The sequence below is a fragment of the Lepidochelys kempii genome, chromosome 7 (genome assembly GCF_965140265.1).
Source record: "Lepidochelys kempii isolate rLepKem1 chromosome 7, rLepKem1.hap2, whole genome shotgun sequence".
NCBI classification, from domain to species: Eukaryota; Metazoa; Chordata; order Testudines; family Cheloniidae; genus Lepidochelys; species Lepidochelys kempii.
Genome location: NC_133262.1, coordinates 78,211,983 through 78,237,004, shown reverse-complemented (window position 1 = coordinate 78,237,004; position 25,022 = coordinate 78,211,983). Strand labels below are relative to the sequence as shown.

Here is a 25,022-nt window from a genome sequence, read left to right as displayed (position 1 = left end):
GTCAATGTTCTGCGTTACCACATAGCCTGGTCTTTCTGTATAGAAAGATCAAACTGTTATACCAATATTACAAAACCATATTACAGCCCTGCTAGAACATGTGGTTTGGTCCCTACTATAAAGGCAAACTGAAGCGTAGAACGCAGAGCTCTATACAGCTTTTTTTAAAAAAGAGAGATGCCTTTAGAATAACGTAAGAAAACTGACCAGGCTAAGCACTAAATATGTTATGAAACATAATGGCATAAGGGTCACAGAAGTGAACAAAATAGTTTTTCAAACAAGATGTTTGTTCCAAGGAATAAATGTGAAATAAAAATAAAAGAGAATACCCAAGTTAGTTTTAGTGTAAATATAACGAGGAGTCCTTGTCGCACCTTAGAGACTAACAAATTTATTTGAGCATAAGCTTTAATGGGTTAGTACTCACTTCATCAGATGCATGGAGTGAAAATACAGGAGCAGGTATAAATACATGAAAGGATGGGGGTTGCTTTTAGTGCATGTAGTGTAAATGGAGATCAGAACATGGCAGTCACAAAACCCCTGCCTCTCCCACAAAATAATCCTTTAATGGCAACTGGTGCTACAATTAAAATCCTTCAATCAGTGATTCAGAGTGGCTATTCCCAAGCAATGTGAATACATGATAAACTGGAATATTTTCAAAAAGGTACACAAACTATTTTGTGGGGACAATACCACAAAGAGTTAAAACAGGCATATGCAAACTCTTGGTGATTAGCTCAACTTTGTGGTCATTAACAGGTGCTGCCTGGCAGTTAACATATTTAGATACTGTGGAATGGTTATCTCTAGGACTGTCTAGACTCCTTTTAATAACTGCCTGAGAAAAGTCATGTAGAAATACTGAAACCTTGCCTTGTTTTTCACAATCAGTGGTGCAAAATACAGTTTGCTGGCACATACTACTTTGGGGTTGGAGAGTGCTGAGGACAATTTCAGGACCCACAACCTTACCGTTACAGGAAATGGTAAGTACATAGAGTCCTGATTTAAGGAAGTAAAAAAAATAAAATTAAAAAAAGCTAGTAAAATCATGTATCTCCGTTTTTAGTAAACTATAAGGCTTATAAGACTTTATTTTTAAACAGTTGAAAACATTTTATTTAAACATCTATGTATAACTGATTAAATTGAAAAAAGACTTGTAAAACTTCTCTTTTAAAGTTCAGATCCAAATTTAATCACATGTATGGGTAATGTTTTTACCCACATTAATATCTTCTGATCACTTATAAGGGATACTTATAATACTTGTCGGGATTTTGTGGTCTGAATACTATACTCTTTATTCTGTAGCTGTGGAAATGCTTTTAGTGTCATAAATGGTAGGTAGGAACATGTATTGCTGTGAATAAAGCAGTTGTGGAAAGGTTGCAAGAGAGAAATGGTCTTTATATACAGGCAGACTGTTGCAAGAGTGTTTCCCCTAAATAGATATAAGTAATTCCCATGTTAGGGGTATGAGGAAGCCTGGGTATATGGGAAAATGTCTGGCTATTGGATGAAATGCTTATTGCAAAACCAGTGATGTGCTTCAGAAGTATATTCAAACTCAAAAGAGAAGTAATTCCTATTGGGGATGGTTAATCAGTATCCAGAGAAGGGAGATGAACTACACTAGAGATGGGCATCCCCTACTTCTCCACCTTGGCCTTCAGTGTGTATACATATATGCTACTCATGTCTATTTCATTCCAATATTTTAACATTCAATTCTTTAAAAAATTAACTTGTTATAATTCTGGTTCCTATTTCCTATCCTTCATTTCACTTTTTATCTTGTTATATTTTCTTTTTGCTTATTTTCATGTGTTGTTTTGAGCTCCTCTAAACCTGATTATTCCTTTCTTTTTAAACCCACTCTATGCTTTGTTTTCTTCGTTCTTTTTCCCTTCAATCTCACTAGCTTTAGTTTGATTTCCCTTCTCGTCCCAGGTCTCCAGAGCCGTGTCAATATCTCTATATCTCTCCACCCCAAAATCCACTTAACTGATTGTCCAGTCACTCGGCCCCAAGTTCATTTGTTCCATCCACAATACTACCTCACTGCAATGACTCCTGCATCATCTCCCCCCAGTATGCAGTCTTGCAGTGTCTGGGAATAGAGTATCCAGGAGCTGTGAAGATATTATATCTCCCTCTCTCCTCACAAAGGTCTCCCAGAGCCCCTGAGAGTTTTCGCTGCCATTCTCATTCCAATCTTGAGGGGAATAGCTGTATAGAAATTCTTTCCTTTCCTCACAAGGAAGGAACGGTGTCATAGGAAAGAGAGTTGTTTCTTCCTCCTGTGTTGGCAGAAGGAGAGGAAGTAAACAGCAGAGGCTCAAACTCTATTAGGTCTTTTAGGCCCTAATTCAACACAGCATTTAAGCACATGCGTAAGTGCTTTATTGTATTGGTGGTCCTAACTAAAAGTTCTTTTCAGCAGGAGTTCTTGCTCCTAGGTAGATCCCAGCATTGAGACAGCACAAGTAACTACTAGCAGCCTCAGATCTAGAGTGCTAACCTGGGGCTGCTGAAAACATGGCAGCAGGTAATATAATAAGCAGAAAGAAAATAGTTCCATTCTATCATCTACTCAAAGTGCATAAAACCCTAGACATTATTTTGTTTTAGCTCATAGTATCTTTATCTGATACAAGTTTACAGTTTTCCCTCAAAGACAACTTCATTCTTTCAGCTTTTTTATTGAAAAGAGGTAAGATGATATCTTGTATTTCCAGGCTTATTATATTTAATAATTCATAATTTTCTCTAGATATATATCATAGCCTCTGAGAGTCTTTCCACACTTGCACCCTACTGTTGTTGTATCCCAGCAAAGATCAATATTTTTGACTCTTTTTTCCTTAGATTCCATTTTATGTTGGCCATAACTTAGTATCACAACCTAGCTTGGTCCTAGCTTGACATAATAGGGATTTCTTTGACTAACCATTCAGCAACATTTCAGAAATGCTTATTATAAATCAATGGAACACTAGAATACCTGGGTCTAAACTAAATCAGAAAGGACCGATTATGTTGCAGAGATGAGGGGAATACTACTATACCTGAAAAAATTCCTTAGAATATCAGATTAAATTTCTGATTATAGAAGACTATACAGTGACATGGCTGGGGCTGGGGCAAGGAAAGCGGAGCAGGCTGGGGCTGCGTCGCTCTGCTTCCCGCTGCTGGTGAGTGTGGGGAGTGTCCTTTCCCCAACCTCCCTGCATTCACTGGCGGTGAGAAGCGGAGCAGCCCAGCCCCAGCCCGCTCCACTCTGCCAGCTCCCAGCCACGGTGCTCCGTTTCCTGCCACAGGTGAGTACGGGGGGCATCCTTTCCTCAACCTCCCCGCACTCACCGGTGGCGGGAAGCGGAGCACCGCTGCTGGGAGGTGGCGGAGTGGAGCGGGCTGGGGCCGCGTCGCTCCACTTCCCGCCGCTGCCGGTCAGTGCCTGTCAGGCGGTGGGGATAGGGGGCAGGGCAGTCGGGGGACAGGGAGCAGGGGGGTTGGGTAGGGGGTAGGGTCCTGGGGGTGATTAGGGACAGGGGGGTCTTTTGGAGGGGGTGTTCAGGGAACAAGGAACTGGGGGGGCCAAAGCAAGTTCGATATAACACAGTCTCACATATAACACGGTGAGATTTTTTGTCTCCTGAGGACCGCGTTATATCGGGGTAGAGGTGTACTTACTAATTCTAATGGAGTTGGATTGCTTGCTTCCTTGATCTGTGTCTGGCAAGCACACAGAACAGACAGACCAAAACCTTCCCCCCACCCCGCCCGCCCAGATTTGAAAGTATCTTGTCCCCTTATTGGTCCTTTTGGTCAGGTGCCAGCCAGGTTACCTGAGCTTCTTAACCCTTTAAAGGTAAAAGGATTTTGTGCCTCTGGCCAGGAGGGATTTTATAGTACTGTATACGGGAAGGTTGTTACCCTTCCCCTTATATTTATGACAGCCCCTAAAGAATAATGGCCACAATTTAATGAAGCTCAACATTCTTCTAAGAGGGGCTGTACCAATAGCTAGCCCTATTATACTATATTTTAGGAATTTGCGTTTTTATAAAAGGTTAGTTAAAAGTGAGGAAATGAAGTAGTCTACATGATGAATCTAAGAGTTTTAAACATACTATAATAGTCATAGATGGCATGTGTATTACTTAAAAAATGAATCAGAAAGGTAAGAAAAACTATTATAATTAAATTGTAATGTTCAAAAGATTAATCAAGTCATATGCATCTTCTTCAAAAAATGGAAATCCAACCCAAGTGAAGCCTATAGAAAGGAGCTTGCACATGTCAGATAAAAGGTGAGGTGAATATTAAAAAGATTAAGAGAATTTAAAGATGAAATAGCCAAAAGATACACCCTGAAGAAATTTTCAGTATATCAGAAGGAGGGAGTCTGTGTCTGGCTGCATGTGGCTACCAAATAGTGAGAACAGGGAGATGATTTTTATATCACACTTCATCCCAGAGGCTATTGGGGAGATACTTCTCTTGAATAGTACAGGTCAGCCATCAAGGTGTTAGGAAGAGGTGCTGGAACAAATCATTAAATAGCAAGAAGTCACCAGGACCAGACAGCATTCATCCAAGAGTCCTGATAGTAATTAAGGACAAAGTGGCTAAATTGCTAGAAAAAATATGCAATCTCTTGTTAAAATCAGCTGCTATATTGAATGAGTGGAGGCTAGCAAACGTATTTATCTTCAAAGAAGGTGCTAATGGTGATTCTGAAAATTAGAGCAGTGAGCCTAACTTAAATATTGGCTAAATTGTTTGAAAGGATAATTAAGGATACCTATAAAGTACTTACGAACATAAGAACAAACCAGCAAAACTACTGTCAAGAATGGTGTCATAGCAAAGAGAGATAAAAACTTAAGAAATAGGACACACTCCTATTTTCAATCTTTGCTTATATGAAAAGATTTACTTCTTTAATATGTTCTTAAATTAAAATGTATGCAGATCCTTAATCTGTGAGTTTATGGGCAATGGTCATAACTTTATAACTTTTCTTTTAGAGGAATCATTCAGGCTTCCCTTATATGGAAACATGTGTTGTCGTTTAGTTGCTCAGCCATCCTGCATGGCCAAGGATGTGATGTCAGGATTTCTTAATCAGCAGGTAAAAAGAGCTTACTTGATTTATATCCTCTAATATCCAAAGTTCCCTCTAAATTTTCTGCGAACTCCACTGAGCAGTACATATTTGTCGTTGGACAAGTTTACACTTTTGCTTACAGTGAACTAATGAATCACTGTGTTGCTACAGCTATATATGTGCCATGTTTTCAGCTGCCCTTTCTTTTGGCTGATTCCAAATGCAGCTACCTCCCTCCACCCCCCTGGGTCCTGCTCCCCTGACTGACAGCATACCCAGCCTGTCTATTTGGCTGACGCTGGCCCAACTCACTGGTGCTATTAGTAGCTCCAACAGGATCAGGATCGCCCCTCTTGGAAATCAGGCCTCTCCCCGTAGTCAGCCTCATGAGATGCCAAAAATTCCTAAAGTGCCTGTGGGGGACACCGGGGGATGCAGAACCCGCTGGGGCAGGGGTGGGAAGGGTGAGCTCACAGGTGGAAATGGCGAGTCCTTCCTGTTCAGCCTCATGGAGTGAGAGGGCTCCTGGAGGCAGCATCAATTCCACCACCAGGGCTGAAAGGGTGCACCCCCTTATTTCCGGGAGTTTCTTGGTGGGGGAAGGAGGGAGTGGAACGCCTTGGGATATTTGTGAGGGGGAATTTGGGGGAGAGCGGGGAGAGTCAATTTGGTAAGTCGGCGGGGAGGGTGTTCCTTGGAGTTGGGGAAGGTGAGGGGATACCCAGAGGAGATGTGACCGGAGGGGTCAGAGGTAAAATTCCTGGGGTCCTCGTCCTTCCTGGAGTAGTATGATGGGAGTAGGTTACAGGAGGCAGGGTTCCCAAGGAGAATAACAGGGGATACACCCTCCCATGCTCCCAGAGGAGTGGGGGGCTCTGGGGCCTGGAGGGAGGTGACCAATTCTAGGGGTTTGTGGGGAGGGGAGGTAGGAGGAACTCATCACCCACCTGCAGGGAGGAGGAAGGAGCTAGTGACATGCTGCCTCTCACGCGTGCATCCTCCAAAACTGCAGCCACTGCAAGCGTGAGCAAAATCTTACATGAGCCTCTTACCTTGCCGCAGCCCAGCAGTCACCTGGTCTGTAGCTGGTCCATCTGCCATCACATTTGCAGTGAGCAGCATGGCTAGGTGCCTATCACCTGACCTGAAGCTGAGTGGCTCAGTTTGTATACATGTATTGCATATTCAGGATAGTTGTGCTGCCATGCCTGCGTGCAATTTACAGGGAATGTTGCTCATATTAACAATTGACTTTCAGTGGTATTAAAAAGTGAACAGTTTCCTCTGGTAGTATCTTGAGGACTAGTATCTTTTACTCTAAATATGTGGGAAGCTGTTATCTTGTGGTGGCTGCTGATAAACACTGACCTTTTAATGGCAACCACTGTGTGGCTAAGAGTAAGATAATCAAATGTTTCCTCAGTGGGATTATCAGTAAAACAGCCTAGATTGCTGCATAAAGACCAATTGATTGGAAATGTCTAGCTGGTATGAAAATTGGAATGTATAGCTGCATGTCTAATTTTTAAAGTCAGAATTTTTTAAATGAGAGAATGTTACTTTGCTCTCTTCCTGTAACCAGCTAAGTTAGTGTAGCCATTAAAGTAGATTCCATTGGAAATTACTCTTTTTTCCTTATCGGCCAGCCAACACATTCCATGTTCCAAGAGCACCATGAGACACTATTAGTGGCAAAAACTGTAAAACACTGAGGGATGTTCAGCTAAACAAACTTCTGGCTTGGCTGAATGTTACTAATAATTAAGTCCTTGAGTCAAATAGTAAAATATTCTGCAGGAACCATTCCTTTATGACAATGTGTTGTGCACAGCTCTGATCTTACAGTCTGATGTCTGAATAGTTCACAAGATGGACTCAATTAGATGTAACACATGGAAATTCAATAGAACGTTGAGTAATCCATAAATTAGGTGGTTAAGGTAATGTGTGACTAGTAACTTATTGAATATTTCTCCCTTTTAGCAAATGGTAAGAAGCCTGACTAACTGGAGGAGGCTGTACTGTGTACTGAGAGGTGGTAAACTCTTTTGTTATTATACATCTGAAGAAATTGAAGCTAAAGTGGAGCCAGCTTTGACAGTTACCATCAACAAGGTAAATTTAACAGTTTTTCACATAGTCTAATTTGGGTCCCAAGCTCCAAACTGACAAGCTGTAAAGTACTCTGCAAGAACCATGTGTGAGGGATATGCCTTGTTTCACTATTAAGGGCACTACAAAATTAAGTCAACCTAAGTTATGTCAATGAACAGCATCGCAGTAATTAAATAATTTTTGCATGTCCACACTACGCTCCTTGTGTTGGCAGTGTGCATCCTCACTAACAGTGTTTGCGTCGATGCAGAGAACAGTGCACTGTGGGTAGCTATCCCACTGTGCAACTTGCCACCATATAGCGCAGGGTGTTTTGGGCAGGGTTTCAATGCCTTATGGGGCCAAACGAGTTGTGCAGGGGTGACTGGGAACATGGTTTCAATGTCCTGTGATGGAGTTTTCTCCATTCCATAATTCTATCTGCATCCCATAATGTTTCGCACCTCTTTTCAAAAGCCCCCCAAACCTGTGTGTCCGACATCTATGTGAGAAGCATGATCCTGCACAGCTCTGCACAGTTGTGACGAATGTTAACGAGCACAACTCGCCTGATCCTGCAGTATTTGCAGAGCCTCCAGAGGGGCCGCGGGGAACATGAGAATTCCTTAGAGGCTAGCTTGCTGTGGGACATAGAAACAATTCAAGGTTATTGTTGGCATTCACAGAGTAGCTGCAGACCATGGAGAACTGGTTCTGGGCCCGAGAAACAAGCACTGACTGGTGGGATCGCATCGTTATGCAGGTATGGGATCATGAGCAGTGGCTGCAGAACTTTCAGATACGCAAGGCAACATTCTTGGAATTGTGTGCAGAGCTCATCCTGGCTCTCTGGCCCAGCAACACCAAAATGAGAGCTGCACTTATAGTGGAGAAGTGAATGGCAATTGCTGTGTGGAAGTTTGCAATGCCAGATTGCTACTGATCAGCTGGGAATCAGTTTGGAGTTGGGAAATCCACTGTAGGGGTTGCTGTGATGCAAGTGTGCAGGGCCGTTAATCGCATCTTGTTACAAAGTACTGTGACTCTGGGCAATGTGCAGGACACAGTGGATGGTTTTGCAGCAATGGGGTGTCCATACTGCGGTGGGGTACGATAGATGGCATGCATATCCCTATTTTGCCACGGAATACATCAACGAAAAGGGCTACTTTTCTATAGTATTGCAATCACTGGTGGATGACCAGGGACTTTTTATCAACATCAACACCGGTTGGTCAGGGAAGGCGCATGACGTGCACGTCTTTAAGAACACAAGCCTGTTCAGAATGCTGCAAGCAGGGACTTTCTTTCCAGACCAGAGGTTTACCCCTGGGGATGTTGAAATGCCAATAGTGATGTTGGGAGACCCAACCTACCCCTTACTCCCGCAGCTTATGAAGCCGTATACCGGTCACCTCGACAGCAGCAAGCAGTGCTTCAACTACAGGTTCAGCAGGTGCAGAATGACAGTTGGATATGTCTTTGGCAATTTGAAAGGCCACTGGCGCTGTCTACTCACCAGATTAGACCTCAGTGGAGCAAGACGTCCTAATGGTTATAGCTGCCTGCTGTGTGCTTCACAATATCTGTGAAGCAAAGGGGGAAAAGTTTCTGCTGGGATGGAGATGAAATGGCTGTCTGTTGATTTTGAGCAGCCAGATCCCAGGGCTATAAGAAGAGCTCAACGGGGAGCCATACAGCTTAGGGAGGCTTTGAAAGACATTTTTAATAGTGAGCCACAGTAATGTGTCTTGCTGTAGTGTGCTCTGCCTGGCATTGGTTTTTTGCACCCTAATATGAACCTTGTGATGAGTGCTGTGTGTGTAGAACATTGTAAATGCACCTATTGCTATTATCTGAATGATGTCAGCCCCACCCAGCATATGTTGTGAACTAATAAAGAGGAAGTCAGTTTCTATAAATACTTTTTTTATTCTAAACTCGTGGACATATTTATAACTGAATGAAATTTTATAAATACAGGGAAAAGAACTTTTGAAGGGGGGAAAACAGTCATTTTCATTTCACAAACAAATACACCAACCATGTCTGTCACAGGTCAGTGCATGTGCAGCTGTTGTTGTCTGTACTCTCCCCCAGGGTGGAGTGGGAGGGGTAGTGCAACAGCCCGGATGCCATGTGGAATGTGGGGGCAGGGGGTGTAGGTAGGTCCCAGAATGCAGTTCTCTATAGGCTGCAAAGGGAGGTGAGCTTGGTTCTGTTGAACCTGAAGGTTAACTAGAGTCTCCAGCATATCGGTCTGCCACTTAAGAAGCGCTAGCATCATCTGCTGCACTTCTCTCCCTTTTTGTGTGCGTTTTCTCCTCTCTGCACTATCCCTGTCCATTCTGTCCACGAGCACTGGGTTTGGAGGATCTCTTGGAACATGTCATCATGCATGTTCTTCCTTAGCCTTATCTGGCTGAGCTGCTCCACTAGTGTGAATGGAGAGACCCTCAAGGCCACATTTCTAGCTGCAAAAGACACAATGCACAGAAGGACTATTGTGAGTGTATTCACAAGATAAATGGAAACTTGGTATACTGAACTCACTCCCCTTGATCCATGCAAGTTACAAGCACTACATTCTCATTTCTCCTTGGGATTCATAGAGCACAGCAGTAGTCTCAGCCATGGTGAGTATGGCCTGAGAGGAAGGGGGTGAGTTGGGACAATAAGGGGGGGACAGGTGGCTCACGGGCATGAATATATGAAGATAGGGCGATTGAACTGAATATTGGCACAGTTTTCCACAGGTGGAAGTGATTTTAGCTAATATCTCACTCCTGACAGTAACAGAAACTGAAAGAGAATAGCTCCTGCAGACCAGGTTTTTATGCTGCTAGTCTGTGTGCTGCAATGGTACCTGCTGAAGTAATTACTGAGTGGTGTGGGAAAGTGTTTTACTGTGGTGGAAGAAATAAGACAGCCCGCCCCAGAAACCTTCAGAAGAGGATTGCAAACCATCCCCAGGAAAGTTTCCTCGAGATCTCTATGAAGGATTCATGGAACATCCCAGTGCACATAAACTATTCTTCAGGGCCCCTTCTGCCTAACTTCACAGGGGAATGAGAAGCAGATAGTGACTCTGCGTCTATTGGTTATTTCTTCTAGCTTGATTAAAAAAGAGTAAATGAACAGATGTGTCCCTGAAATGTCAAAGCAAACTGCATACTTCCCCTCCATCAGGCTCACCCATGCTGGACTGTAGGGACTGGCTTGACTGCTCTGGAGTCAAAAACACATCCTGCCTTGCACCACTAGATCCCCCGATTGCCTGTCCCCCATACTCTGCCTCCCCCTCCTTCTTCCTCATGCAACACCACCTCCCCACTGTTCAGGCTGGGGCCTGTGACTCCAGCTCCCTGAAGTATCGTGTTGGTAGGGTTTCCACCGAGGTTGGCATTCAGCTCTTTGTAAAAGTGGCATGCATTCAACTCTACACCAGAGCAACTGTTAGCTTCCCTTGCCTTCTGGTACATCTGCTGCAGCTCCTTGGCTTTCATGTGGCAGAGTTGTGGGTCCCTCTTATAGCCCTTCTCCGTCACGCCTCGAGCGATTTGCTCGTACATATTGACGTTTCTCCTGCTGGATCAGAGCTGTGCCTGTGCAGCCTCTTCTCCCCACAGACCCAGGAGATCCAACATCTCCTGTGTACTCCATGCAGAAGCGCCTCTAGTGTGGAGCTGGCATGATCAGCTGGGCAGTTGCTAGTTGAGCTTTCCATCCAAAGCAAACAGAAAACGGAATTTCAAAAATTTGTGGGGCTTTAAAAGGGGGAGGGCATGTTACTTGGCCACTGGGCAGTGGAATTCAACATCGTGACCAGAGTGATCACAGTGGGGCATTGTGGGATAGCTCCTGGATGCCACTAAAGATGTTAATAACACAGTGTCTACACTGACACTCCATTGACTAAGTGCTGTGCCTCTTGCAGAGGTGGACATAAGTGGTCGAGTTACATTGATGGGAGCAAAATTTTAGTGTAGACACTTAGAGTTAAGTTGATGTACCCTGCTTTGCATCAACCTAGCTCAGTAGTGTAGTCCAGGTCTAAACAACCCTTTGTATCTGATCCAGGAGTGGCATGTAAGTTCTTAGCAATGGACATAAGTGCCTTCTGCTGGTTTGAGACTGGTCAAACCAATGCAAATCCTCAAGGAGAAAAAAAAAAAGCAAGTTATGGAAACTGTTTTCCTTTAGAAAAACTGATACATTATGACATAGTTTTTAAGTTACACATGAGGTGCCATGCAAATCTGCAGGGTATGTAGGCAATATTCTCTTAGACTTTGTCCCCAGATTTGTGGAATTTCTGCAATTTTATTTTAATTGTTCATTGCTATTTGGCCTAACTCTTAATCATACTGAGGGTTATTCGGAAATATTTTAGCTTTTTATAATAAACTCCTTTTGCTAATAATCCAAAATTTTATATAAAACCTATCTTAACTTACAAACTATACAAAAGGACTTCAGTACTTTAAATACCATTTCTACCATCATTTAAAGATATTATATTTAAAATTAACAAGTATCTCTATCCAAATAATCAAAGGCATAGTATGTTTGTAGTGTTATTTCTGCAGAAGGCCTTTCCAATGAATACTAAGTGTTGAAAGACTGTAGTTAACACCTCATAGAGATGGATAGAGAGAGTTAACATTTTTTGCTGTTGACCTGGTTGCAGATTCTGAGCATGTCTAAAATAAGCAAATTGAGTGTGTTGGGAGATAGTTAGTGTTACAACGCAATTTGGTCTTGACTCTGAAGCCTTGTCCAGTCTAGCTTAAAACATGTTTTAAAAATGTTAACTTTAACCAGCAGCAACACATTACAACTTGTCCTGGCTACAGTAAGGTTTTATTTTAACTTGTTGAGGTGAAGCCTTAACAGAAAGGGCACCCTTTCTAATAGTGTTGAATCTTTAACAAAGTTGTTTCAAGCATTTGAGTTAAATAGGTGTTTTTAAAAAAACAAATATCGTACAGATATTTAAAAAGTCACTTATTTTTTCAATCAGGTATAATTGCATGGCTTCTCTAATGTCATAGTTCTACCATCCTCCAGTTGTTCATAGTGCCATTCAGGGGGAAATTATATTAATAGAATTTCTAACATTAAAAAAGCAGCAAAAATATTTTAGAATCTTTCAGGCCACCCTTATAGCTTTTCTTTGTAGATCACCATTTTAGTCTATAGCCTAGTTTTGTATTTCTTGGAAGTCAGAGATTTTTTTGTCTTCTAAAACTACAGCATTCTAATAAAGTGATTGTTCTTCATGAAGTTATAAATGCATTTTACAACCTAAAATCCATTTTCATGAAGTTTTGCCAGGAATTGGTCCACATGTTTGATGCAGATTCTCTTCAAAGATAATATGTATGCGATACATAAATCCATGACCTTTTTTATGAAAATGTCAGACACTTATGGTTGCTGTATAAAAGCTGCTAGAGAGATTCCTTTTCTTCATTCTATCTTCAGCTAAATTAAAACCAAATAAATTCACATTCAAAACACATATGAGTGTCTTTCTACTTAAACTGTCTACTGAAAATATTCTTTTAATGCTGATAGATGTTTCCTGAGTTTTGTCTAGAAATGTCTTGGATATCAGATTCTTAAATGCGCAAAAATCAAGCTAACAATACTCATTTTTACCTCCCCTCCCTGTTGTATGGAAATAGCAATTTAAAAAATAAGATTTAGAGAAAACTTCTGAAGTTGACATTCAAGCTAAAATCTCCTCTAGTTGCTAAGATACATAGCATTTTTTATTCTTAGTGCTGGATGTGATCTCTTACCCTTATCCTTTCAAAGATGGTTTATCTTTAAAATGAATGAACTTGACATAGCCTTACAAGAAACTAGCCATAGAAATATTCACATCAACAGAACTATTCCCTTCCCCCTCTGAATCCAAACTTGAAGTAGCCCTTAACTTGAAAGTCATCACATCAACTTCAAATGACTTCAGTGCAAACATTGTTGAGCAGGAATGTCTCAACACTTTCAAAACAGGCGTCACAGAACCTATTATGTTGCCAAATAAATGCCACTGAAGCACTTTATGTTGCATAAGCAACTAGAGTGAGAAGCAATCTTTCCTTGTAACCAAGGAAGTTTGCCTTAGTCAAATCTGAGCAAGGACTTTTGCATTTACCCTTTAAAAATATTACTTGAAAATATGATGGTGTCCCCTTTTGACTTGACATGATGATTAACATATCCTTGGGGCCTGGCTTTTCAATTGTGCTAATTTGAAAAACTCGTCATGAGTTGCTCATGCTCAGAGGTGCCCACATTTTCATACTGTGTCCGGTACCAGGTTTGCTGGGGAGTTCTACCCAGGACTGTAGTCACAAAGGAAAATCTCTGGAAAATTAATTTTGTTGGAGCCTAATTCCCAGGAACTATAGGCATAGGAGCACCTTCCAGTAAAATAGTTCTGCAGCTTCACAGGAACATCTCTGTCCCTCCAGCCAGTTGGCAGGCCTTTTCTCGACTAAGTCTTACTAGTAATCTGATCCATTCTCTTCTCTGTGGCTTTCCCCCCACTTTCAATTCAACATGCACATGAGGGGACCCTTCCACTGGCCTGGTGAAAGCAGATTTGCCCAGTTCACTTCCTCACCAGCTCTGCTCCTTCCTTTCACACTAATGATGGTTCAGGCTCTGCCTGCTGGATGGCCAGGCAGGCCCAGCTCAACCAAGACTTCTAAAATGTAAAAGCTGGACCGATGGCATCAACTAACCCTGTTCCTCCTGCTGGACCCTGTTCCCCAGTGCATCCTATGACTGCTCTCCTGCTGGTTCCCCCTACCTGCCTTCACATTTTTAGTGACATGCCTCCAGCCTATCAGCACAGCCTTGAACACATTCCTATTCTTCTCTTATCTAAGGGTATTTCCTATGACCTGGGGTTGTCATGCATCTCAGTGATGCTTTTAGGCCAAGGCCATCACTTTGTACCCCCTAAGTCTGTCTCCTGCATCATGGCTAGTCCTGGTGGGGACCCTTCTTTTTTGTCTACCTTTTATTCCTCCTGTCTGTTTCCCCTTCTTTTACTCTGAACTAGTCCTCACAGAGAAAGCAAGAGGGGGAAATACATCATGTGCTTCCTAAAGTTCCTATTCTGCATAGGCATTTACTGTAGTTGTCACATGGATATTATGTAATTACAAATGAGAGGGAGGTGGTTCAGGATGATGAAAGGGAGGGGAGGTATCCATGAGCTAGTCTGTAAAATGTGATCTTCACTATTAGCAAGTTTGAGAGCATTGTTCTAAGTCTAATCATAATTATCTGCCAACCTGAAACAAAACTAGGGGAAATTGTAGATTATTTTTGACATGACAGACAAAAACAGCGCACAAACACTCTTTTGATTTTAAAGCTATCTTTATCTGTTTCTGGATTAAAACTTGAATAAAAATGAACTGTGTGTCATAAATGATAAATTGTGTTTAATCTTAGAGTATACAAAGTTTCTAGACTATTTAACATTTGTCTTGACTTCAGAAAGTTAATTAGTTTCTGGGTTTTGAAATGAACCTTTTTAGCCAACCTTCATTGTCCTTCAGTTTTTTCATGATTGACTTTGGAGAGGAGTGGCACTGCTCCTTTAATGGAAGGTCCTCCCTTTTATAACAAGCCTTCACATATGGAAGTTTTCTGGGAGAGGGGTGCTGCGGGGCAAAGGAACGTTGGTTTTGAGGAAGTGAGAAAGGGAAGTTCTAAGCTTTATCATACAATGTCATGGAATTTCAATTTCTCTTCCTTACATTCTTGAAGGGGTGGAAAAATGTATCCTGTATACTTAGAGCACAACACTGTCCCCAACAGGAGCAATACCAACTCCTCAGGATTGCCTACACTAGAAACACTGAACTCAAGCAGTATGATGGTCCTGACCTTTACAAGGGTGTAGCATAATTTGTTCAATAATTTTAACACTATGAAAGGTAGGAACACTATTGTATTATAACATGGTGCCTTATGGTACATTTTTGTATTTGTTTTTGGTGACGATGTGCATGTAGTGTAATGCATCACTGGTAGGTAAACTGATCAGCTCATTACTCTAATGGCATCTTGTATCACTACTTAAATGCTCAAGCGGGAGGTACAGATTGTTGCTTGAGAATTTATCTCCTTAAAATAACAACATATTTGTGGAATAAACCTTGCAGCAAACATCATTAAATAAACATGTATATGGTATGCTTGAAGTTCTTACCTGTCAAATGTTCATTTGTTTTGTTTAATTTTTTGCCAGTATCTATGGTTACCTGAGTTAATGGGATGTTCAGCACTTATGGATGAATTACTTCACCTCCTATTTTTAGACAGAAGAATTTAAATGAGCAAATCCATCAGATATGCTACAAACAGCTCTGTTAGTATTTCAAATGGTTACCTCAGTAATGCATTTAAAAATCTGGGGAATGTTCTACAGAACAATCTTTGTTTTTCAGACTATCAGTACTGGGATTATTCCCATAGGACAAAATATATAACTTAATTTCTATAGTTCTACATTTGAAATCTGTAACGGGTGTTTAACATTCATTTGAAATGGGTTGCAGGGAGGGGAGTTCAATCAGTTTGAAGTGAAAGAAGTTTAAAGGATAAAGCACTGTCTCATTTTAGTGAAATCTAGATTTTTGCTTGTAAATGAAGTATGGTTAATGGCTATATTTTATTTCATGGAAAGCAGCATTATTGTCAAAGTGTGTGTAAGAATATTTTACTCTACATCTTACAAGATTTTTAGTCTCTTAAAATACTTTGGTATCTTACATTAGAAAAAATACTTATGCTGACCAACCTCTATTTTTAATTGGATTGCAACAAGTGCTATTTTGCACTGTAGTAACATTATATCAGGGAACCAACATATGATTAAAATACCATTAGGTCCAGTCTAGATTTTGAAACTGTTTTAACCATGTCCCTGAACAGTGCAAAACCTTGGGCTGAGTAGTGCTCCAGCATAGTTCAAGAACACTATTAAAACAGCAAAGTCCTTTCCATGCTGTTGGTTAGAACTTTGTTTTAGTTGATGCTATGGGACAATAGTATTTTAATTGGACCTAGCCAGAACTAATCAAATAAAGCTGTTACATACCCCAATATTTCTTTTGAAGGAACAAATGGATTTTTGGCATGAGGGCAAAGTGTAAGACTTATAATACTCTGAAGTTTGAATTTTTGAATATTGGAAATTTGTTCCATTAGATCTGTGTGGGTAGCTTTCTATAAATATCCCTTTCAGCTTGGACTGGATCATTTCCTTTTCCAAATTCCTGTTACTATAGTATTTGACAATGCCTTGATTTGCTGAAACTAAACTAAAATAGTTCCAGTTGAGAATGCACAACTGCAGCCAAAAGAAACATCTTCCATTGTTATCCTACGAAAACTAAATACCATCTATAGAAATATGGTTGACCAGAATAAGAATTGAGAAACAGAATAACTTACTTACTGTCTCTGAACTGTACTGAGGAAAGGTGAACCGCAGCAGGATGAACTGTTTAAGGAAAAAATAACTTGGTGTATCTCTGAACATACACTGCATCAACTCAGCTTTATTGTCTTATCTTTTATATCTGTTACCTTTTCTTTTAATAATTATGTAATAAATTAATATGTATTGTCAGTTATTCTGTTTACCTTTTCATAAGTCCTGTTCCTCCCCCCCGCCAAACCTACACGGGATAAATACCCTAATTTGTATCTGCCTGTGATATTAATGTTGAAATGAAGATTTATGATTGGGTGGAGCAATAACTGATTACCAGAGTCTCAATCTATTTTATTGTCGTTCCTAGGAAACCAGAATCCGTGCTGTGGATAAGGGCACCAAGAAAAGAATTAATAATTTTTCTGTTATCAACCCTGTGGATGGAGAGGCTGTCACCCAACTTTTTGCAGCTGACAGCAGGGAAGAACTTCATAGGTGGATGGAAGCTTTCTGGCAGCATTTCTACGATCTTAGTAAATATGCAGTTTTGGCAGCATGTCCTTTTAGTGGAGTAGCTATGTAACATCAAAAGAAATGTTGAACAATCTGAACTGAAATTACATAATAATCTGTCACCTGTAATGAAGAGAACAAAAATGTTCTCCATGTACACAGTGGGTAGTGTGTTCTCTGCCACTGAAAAATAGAGGTATTTTAATGAACCATAGTCACCTCCTCAGGGCTCTGATTTTTAATGCATCCTATAAATTCCAATAAGTCCAGAAACATCCAGTCTGAATTTTCTCAGGAAATCAAAATAGACGTAGACTTCTTGTGTTTTCTGTGTGTATGGTTTCAGAAGAGATTGGTCTGTTAAGCAGTTTAATGAGGTTATCTTTCAAAGGCCTGCTGGAGTCTCACCATTCTTCCCTCATCTGTAGTAGTAAAATATAGTTACTTATTTTGTTGAATCCTGATATCATTTGAGAAAAATGGAAACCTTTGGGTATGAAGCATTAGAGAGAACCTGAGGATGCTGAGCTGATGGTTGGCCTTTGAAGTTTATTGAAAATTTGGTTTGGATCAAAATTGGATTAACTATTGCAGATAGAAAAGGTCACAATGACTGAGGCCCGACCATGTAGGATTATGGCACCCATGATTCAGTGTTTGCTTAGATAGCACTCTGGGTGAATGAGTTGTCAGTTTTATAGAACTAAGCAGTCAGGGATGATCTGATTCCAGTGGTACCTCCTCTGTTTTGGTACCCCTTCTGACTATAAGGTTTTATACCTGGCATTTCCCGCCCCCCATCTCGCATATGACTGTTAGTTAGGGCTAATAAAAATAGTAGGTGGGGCTTTAATGCTCAAGAGATACATGAGATAATTGGTGCCTTGTTCCCTAGTCTTGTTTTTCCAGTGGTGAAATGTTTCAGTGTGTTCACTTTTAGATTTCTAGAGGAAGCTCACTTACTGACATTGGCTAAACTGTGTGACTTCACTGCTCTTACTCTAGATAAAAGATATGCTCTCTAGGTGTAGGACAGTTAAATCTCACTTGCCTTTTTAGTCTCTTTAAGTAGTATATTGTGTTGCTTGCTTAAACTTAACTCCAAATATTACAGGATGAAGTGTGCAGAGGGATTGGTTAGCCTTAGGGCAGGTCTACGCTTAACTCGCTCCTCCCCGAGCGATGCAAGTTACAGCAACCTAAGCACTTCACACAGGTGCTATGTCGGTGGGAGACGATCTCCTGCCGACATAGCTTTCACCTCTCGTGGAGGTGGAGTACTTATGCTGATGGGAGAGCATTCGCCCATCAGCATTGAGCATCTTCACCAGATGTGCTACAGTGGCGCAGCTGCACCAGTGCTGTAGTGCTTCTAGTGTAGAACTGCCCATAGTCGTCCCACTACTGCACCTTTAAATGTAGCATATTAAATGCATAACTAGATAAAGAATAGAGATACCATTTGATGGACTAAGTTTAAAAAAAAAATTAGCTGGAGTCTGAAAAATCATATTCTTCATCAGGTCATGGGGAAACAGAGCCAGGTAGATAGAGAATATCAGTATTGAATTGGGAACCACACCAATAAAATCGAAAAACTGGGGTTTTGGAAATTGGGTATTCTGTAGTTTTGTATTTCTTCTTTTATAGCTCTGTCTTTTATTACAATTAATTAGAAAAACCACAATGTAAAAACTAGTATATCCTCCTTCTATTAGATGAGGAAGGGTGAACGGACTACTTTTTTTCCCCCCATTATAGATAACATTAGAATACCAGTGGATTTTCTGAGACCGTTTCTTGTAGTATGGGAAAAACTAGGTCACTTGGCATTCAAATGCCTGTTGTTCCTTGGTGGTTCTAAAATTCTCTTAAAACTAATGTGGTCAGAAAAGAAATGGGAGTGAGAGATTAGTTTGTAAAAAGCAATTTTACTGGCAGGGCCTATTTTCCTTAAAGTCAAAATCTATTAATAGAAACAGGTTTCCTTGGCTTTGGTTAACTGCTAAGAGGCTTTTCGTGCTCTGATAGCCAAGAAAATTATTAAAGTCAAAACTTCCAAGTATAACTATGGTATAATATTAGGTTTGCTGTATACTGGATTCTAATACTTCCAGATGAATAACTTGCATGAAGCTTCCTTGCTTTAAACTGTTATGTTTTATCTGATATTTGAAGATGTAAACACTTACAGGCTTGTATTTGAGGATTTTTGTGTGAATTATGGGGTTTTAGCCTTGCTGTCTGATAGTACTGCTGGGTTGATTAAATTGGAGCTCTTAGTTTAATATCTGCTTATAATCTTTGTGTTAAGGGTTAGGATGAAATTTCGTTGAACATACAGTATCTACAAAAAGAAAAGGAGTACTTGTGGCACCTTAGAGACTAACCAATTTATTTGAGCATAAGTTTTCGTGAGCTACAGAAGTGAGCTGTAGCTCACGAAAACTTATGCTCAAATAAATTGGTTAGTCTCTAAGGTGCCACAAGTACTCCTTTTCTTTTTGCGAATACAGACTAACACGGCTGTTACTCTGAAAGCATACAGTATCTAGTGAGGACTGTTGCAACATTATAGATACTATCCAGATTTGCTTGTTATAGGTAGTTCACAAATGCAACTTAATGACTTAAAACTCTTTAAAAGGTGGAGTGTTTACATTCTAATCATTGTTCTCTATTCCCTCTCAGGCCAGTGGAAACATTGTTGTGAAAAATTTATGAAAATTGAGATTATGTCACCACGGAAACCACCTTTGTTCTTGACAAAAGAGGCAACCTCAGTCTACCATGATATGAGTAAGTGGGATTTGTCTTTTCAAGCTGCAGGGTAACAGAAACAATGTTGTCTCTATTCAAATAGCTTCTGCTCTTGGTGTTAAAATGCTGAATTTTTCAAAGGCAAGGTCAGATAATATAATGGAGCACCATAATAAACACACCAAGAAGTTCATATTAAATATTTTTCTTAATAATAGGACAAAAATAATGAACACATTTTCATACCTTGAACAAAAAAAAAATTCAATATGAGCTGTAATTAAGGAGCCCTAAAAACATTTAGACAAAAAAGCTGTTGCTAGAAATAAACGTTCACCATAGAAATAGTTCAAAATCCAGAGGATTAAAATGTAATGGTTTTAAATAGTCCAGACTACAGACCAATAATGCCTTTAACTAGTTGCATTCAATTACTGTTTTTTCCAAGCTATATAAGATCTACTTAGAAGTTGTTTGGTTGCTGGCAACAAGCTTCAAAAATAGACTTGTAAAAAATCTCTCTAAAATGGATTTGAGCTGTACCAATGTTCAGACATCAATTTTTGCATAGCGAAATACAATGCAGAGGGATTATTTTAATAAAATATGTTTACAGAAATTGTTTTTATAGACTAGAAGTAGGTCATTCTATTTTAATGGATCTGATGTGGTATTGGCTGAAAAACATTTTATACGGATAAGTTTAAATGTCTGCCTGCCTGGTGCTTGATCTCCTGTCTGAATTGCAAAAATGCTCAAATTGACATGTGGGTCATTGAGTTATAATGCATCAGTGCATTAATTTAACAGTCTAAAAGTTATATTTGAGCTATGAATACAGAGCAGAAAAACACTAAATCACATAAGACATGAAGGTATACATTAAGTTTTGTAGCATGTTGCTGCAGATATTTAGAGACATCACTGAGGAATTTTAAGTGTTTCCTGACCAATTATGACATTCATAAATAAATACAAATCCACAATCTAAATTTTAAGAATTTATTAAAGTTGTTTATGTAGGATCTGTGTGTGAGGGGTTGTCACCCTGGAGTGCAGTCTGGAAGCCGTGAGAAACTGTTGCGCCCCTCTGACCACTCAGTTGTACTGGCCCTGCCCACACTGCTTCCTGGGTTGGGGACACAGCCAGCCTCACCCAGGCCCTGTTATCAACCAACACAACAGCAGGTGGTGCTACGCTCCCAAACTGAGCTACCTGAGAGTGCTTTACCTAAGCCACCCAACTACAAACAGCCAGACCCCAGCCAGCGCCCCTCCCCCCACCCCGGGAGTATAAACCCAAAATTATATAGTCTTGCACTGCACAGGGATCTGCACAGTGTAAACTCATTAATATGTCTGCCCCTGCCTCAGTGTGGAGAACACTTGTGTTAACCAAGCTGAGATTTTTCCCCAGACACTTCACTTAAAGGCACACTGGTTTAGATTATAATAGAAACAAGTTTATTAACTTCAAAAAGATTTTGTGATAAGTAATAGCAAATAGATCAAAGCAGATTACCTAGTAAATAAACAAAACTGCAAACTAAGCCTAAGATACTAGAAAGAAAGGATATGAATTAGCAAATTCTCACCCTGGCTGATGATACAAGCAGGCCTGCAGATTCTTAAGGAACAAGCTGCATTTGCTTTGCAACTTGGGATCCCTAACGCCATTCCAAGTCCTTTTCTTTCTGGGCTTCTCTCAGATGTTGAGTTGTGTGGGAGTGAAGAACAACAGATGATGTCGCTCCCTGACTTATATAGCTTTAGCTATGGCTTCAACCCTTTGGTTCAAAAACAGTTCCCAGCCCAGTTTGTGGGAAAAATACAGGCCCCCAAAATGGAGTCCAGAGTCATGTGAGCTGGTCACATGCCCTTGCAGAGTCATAGCAGCCATTACTTTCATATTGGCCGAAACGTACACAGGAAGGCTCACCGGGAGAGGGATAAGCTTCTCCTCAGGCCTATTGTTCTTCCTAATGGCCCATTACCCTCAATAGGCTCTTCACAACCAGCTATTTAGACTGGAAGCATCTAGTGAGTGTCACCCAGGCATGACTACATGTGAAAATACAGATACATAATCAATATTCATTATTTCAGATACAAAAATGATACATGTATACAAATAGGATAATCATATTCAGCAAATCATAACTTTTCCAATGATGCCTTACATGCCCCATCTTGTACAAAATGCATCATAATTATGCCATAATCATGTTATAATAATATCACTATGAAGAATATGGGGTGCAGTGTCACACTGTGATATCTTTATGCTCTTATTGATGTTTTAGAGACGGAGGTAGCACAAGGGATACTGACATACAAACAGGGAAATCAACAAACTATGCATATATTCTGGCTGATGCACTGTAAATTATGTTACGGGGGGGAGGAGGAATTGGACCGGGCTATCTTCAAGAACTTACTGAAGAAAAAACCTTGAGTGTAAAAGTGTACTTTGGAGGTGAGTGGGGGGGGTAGCACAAGAATGTTTAATAGTTTTGACTTTTTCACACTTAACTATGTGAGATTTAGGAGTTTCACATTGATCTTTGGGCATAAATTCTGTACACCTTTGCTGAAATGAAATGTTTCAAGTAGTGTACAAGAACATTATTATAGCTAGGTCTGTTTCTAGTAGTGCATTGCATTTTTTATTTTTTCACAAAATAAATAAAAATTAAACCATGACCACAGCCTATTAAGTGCATGAGGCCTAGAAACCGTGGAAAGCTTCTAGACCTCTGTCTGTAATCATGATAATCTTTTCCATTTCTAGACTGTTGTAGGTCTTAATGCTAGTCTAAGAATTGGGGGACATACTTTGCACAGTTTTGTATTCAGACAATTAATAACCCCACTCAGGGTGAGTAAAATATTTAGGAACCATTTTAATCACAGTTCATCTAATTTCTTCTAAAATTATAGGTATTGATTCTCCAGTGAAACATGAAGGTTTAATAGATATCATACAAAGGAAAATTGAGGAGACTGATGGAGAGTTCCTGATTGGCCAGCAGAAGGAGTCTGCACCTTCTGTATGGGCCCCATTATTTGATGGTTCTCACCAGATGCTTGTCCAGAAAAATATTGTGTTTCCAGATGCAAATAGTGAGATAGTAAGTCCTAATGATGGCAAAGGAAAGAAAAGAAGAGCTCCACTTCCACCATCTGATAAGCTACCAAACAGCTCAAAAACACAGATGAGCACAGATCAGCTGGACAAGGAAAACGTGTGGAAGAAGCCTGCCATTGCACGTAGGACCTCTTCTTCTTTTGATGTCAAGTTATCTTCCATGATGCATCAGTTGCAGAGGCCCATTGCTGCTCCTCGCAAACTAGTTCCTTGCAGGAAAAGCAGCTCAATTGATAGTGAAAATCCTCTCACTTCAGTTACTGAGTCAGAGTCTGAAACCAAACCACTGCCAGCTCCTAGACAGAAATCCATCAAAGAAATACTAGACCCTAGATCATGGTTGCAGTCACAGGTGTAACATTTAGTTTATAAAAGTGACCAACATATAAAGTTTACCAGCATTTGACATTTATCAGTGACCTGAGTCTTTGACAACAACTTGGCCATTAGAAATATCTTTAATCTAAGCCCATACTTCGTATTGCAATCTCAGCCCTGCTTGTCACTGTCAAGATCTAAAGAATTCTCTAGCAAAGTATAAAGGGTACTGTGTGTGTGTGTGTATGTGTGTTTTGTAGAAGGGAACATCTCCAAGATATTTAAACCTTGAAATTTCTGCACTACCCTTAAAGCACGGTCATGCTCTAAAAAGTAATTCCAAGGTTTGTTTCAGTGACTCCATATCAGATGTGCTCAATTTATTAATTAAGAAGTTTTTGAACAACTCTGCCAGCTCAGTCTGAGATCTACGAGATTTTTTTCTGGCTCATGTACTGTCAGAATTGACCAATGCAGGTTATCCATTAATTCTGATAGCACTCAAGACAGAATAGACTCATCTCCTTCTAACTGTTGGTTTTGAAATGCTAATGGAACTTTTTTTTAAATCTTATAACCTAAAAATTGATATATATGATTGATTACACATAGAAAGCACACAAGATGTCATTTTTACAGTTACTTTTCTGACCATTATAAGGAACGAGGCACTCCATATCAGAAGACTGTAATACTGCCATTCCGCCAGTTAGTGGTAGACAAACTTAAATGCAGAGTCTTATTACTAGTATAATTTGTTTTTCTTTTCCCCCTCACTTTTTTCTTTGACTTTGAGACCTCACGTGTAGGTGAAATCATTTTAGGTCAAACAACCCCGTTGGGTTTGTTCACCACTTTCATGGGAGCTACAGACTACAGTGAGCAGGAGACTTGCTTGGGCTACTGCACGTGATCCTCAATGTATGGAGAGGCCTCGTGCTACCATCTTTCTGGGTGTCAGAGTACAGGCCACTACATTTCCTCCATGGAAACAACTGCATCACACAAGATGCAGACTCCTTTACACTAGAGCCTTATCCAGAAGCAAAGGACTGCTTGCTCGTCAGCCATCAAAAACACTGGAATTCAGATCTGTGTTCTGAAAATCTTATCAGTAATTTTACATACAATTGTTCGTATAGCAGCAAAGCCTTCAAAATAAACCATTGGCTTTGAAGCTCAAAGGCAAGGGATAGTATTATTATAGTAATAGAAATCCAATATTCCACTGAGCCTGATGCATTCTGAATTGCTAGTGTGTGTTTAAAAAGAAATAGTTTTAATCCTAGGAAGAATTTTGGAATAATATTAAACTCAATTATTTAGAGATTTTTTAATTTCCAGACACGTTCTTTACTGTTTCAGATGTTGCCTTCTTAGTTCATACAAAGATCAAAGTATTTTTAACTAACAAATGTTTAGTGCTAGATGCCTCATGGAGTTATAAATTAGCCTGGTTTATAACAGTTGCTAAATCTCTATGTTGGTTGCCTTAGTCAGGTTTTTTTTTAATCAGGTTTTTTAAAATCTTGGTTTAGTTCTAAAGGGTAGTTTGTGGATCAGAAGTTTTTAAATTTCTCAGGCATGAGTTC

At 40.1% G+C, this 25,022-nt stretch overlaps 1 protein-coding gene across 5 annotated transcripts in view; it reads left to right on the top strand.

Moving 5' to 3' along the window:
• Positions 1 to 24,979, top strand: part of RTKN2 (rhotekin 2) — an 89,767-nt gene extending 64,788 nt beyond the window's left edge. For 4 of the 5 annotated variants that reach the window (XM_073353427.1, XM_073353428.1, XM_073353426.1 and 1 more), the window contains 6 exons: positions 901 to 995; positions 5,046 to 5,149; positions 7,109 to 7,240; positions 17,059 to 17,224; positions 19,896 to 20,003; positions 22,905 to 24,979. In XM_073353427.1, the coding sequence (XP_073209528.1) occupies positions 901 to 995; positions 5,046 to 5,149; positions 7,109 to 7,240; positions 17,059 to 17,224; positions 19,896 to 20,003; positions 22,905 to 23,470 (1,171 nt within the window). In that variant the 3' untranslated portion in view covers positions 23,471 to 24,979. Of the gene's footprint in view, positions 1 to 900; positions 996 to 5,045; positions 5,150 to 7,108; positions 7,241 to 17,058; positions 17,225 to 19,895; positions 20,004 to 22,267; positions 22,441 to 22,904 lie in introns of all 5 variants that reach the window. The other variant, XM_073353429.1, reaches the window with a different exon arrangement.
• The last annotated feature ends 43 nt before the right edge of the window (positions 24,980 to 25,022 follow it).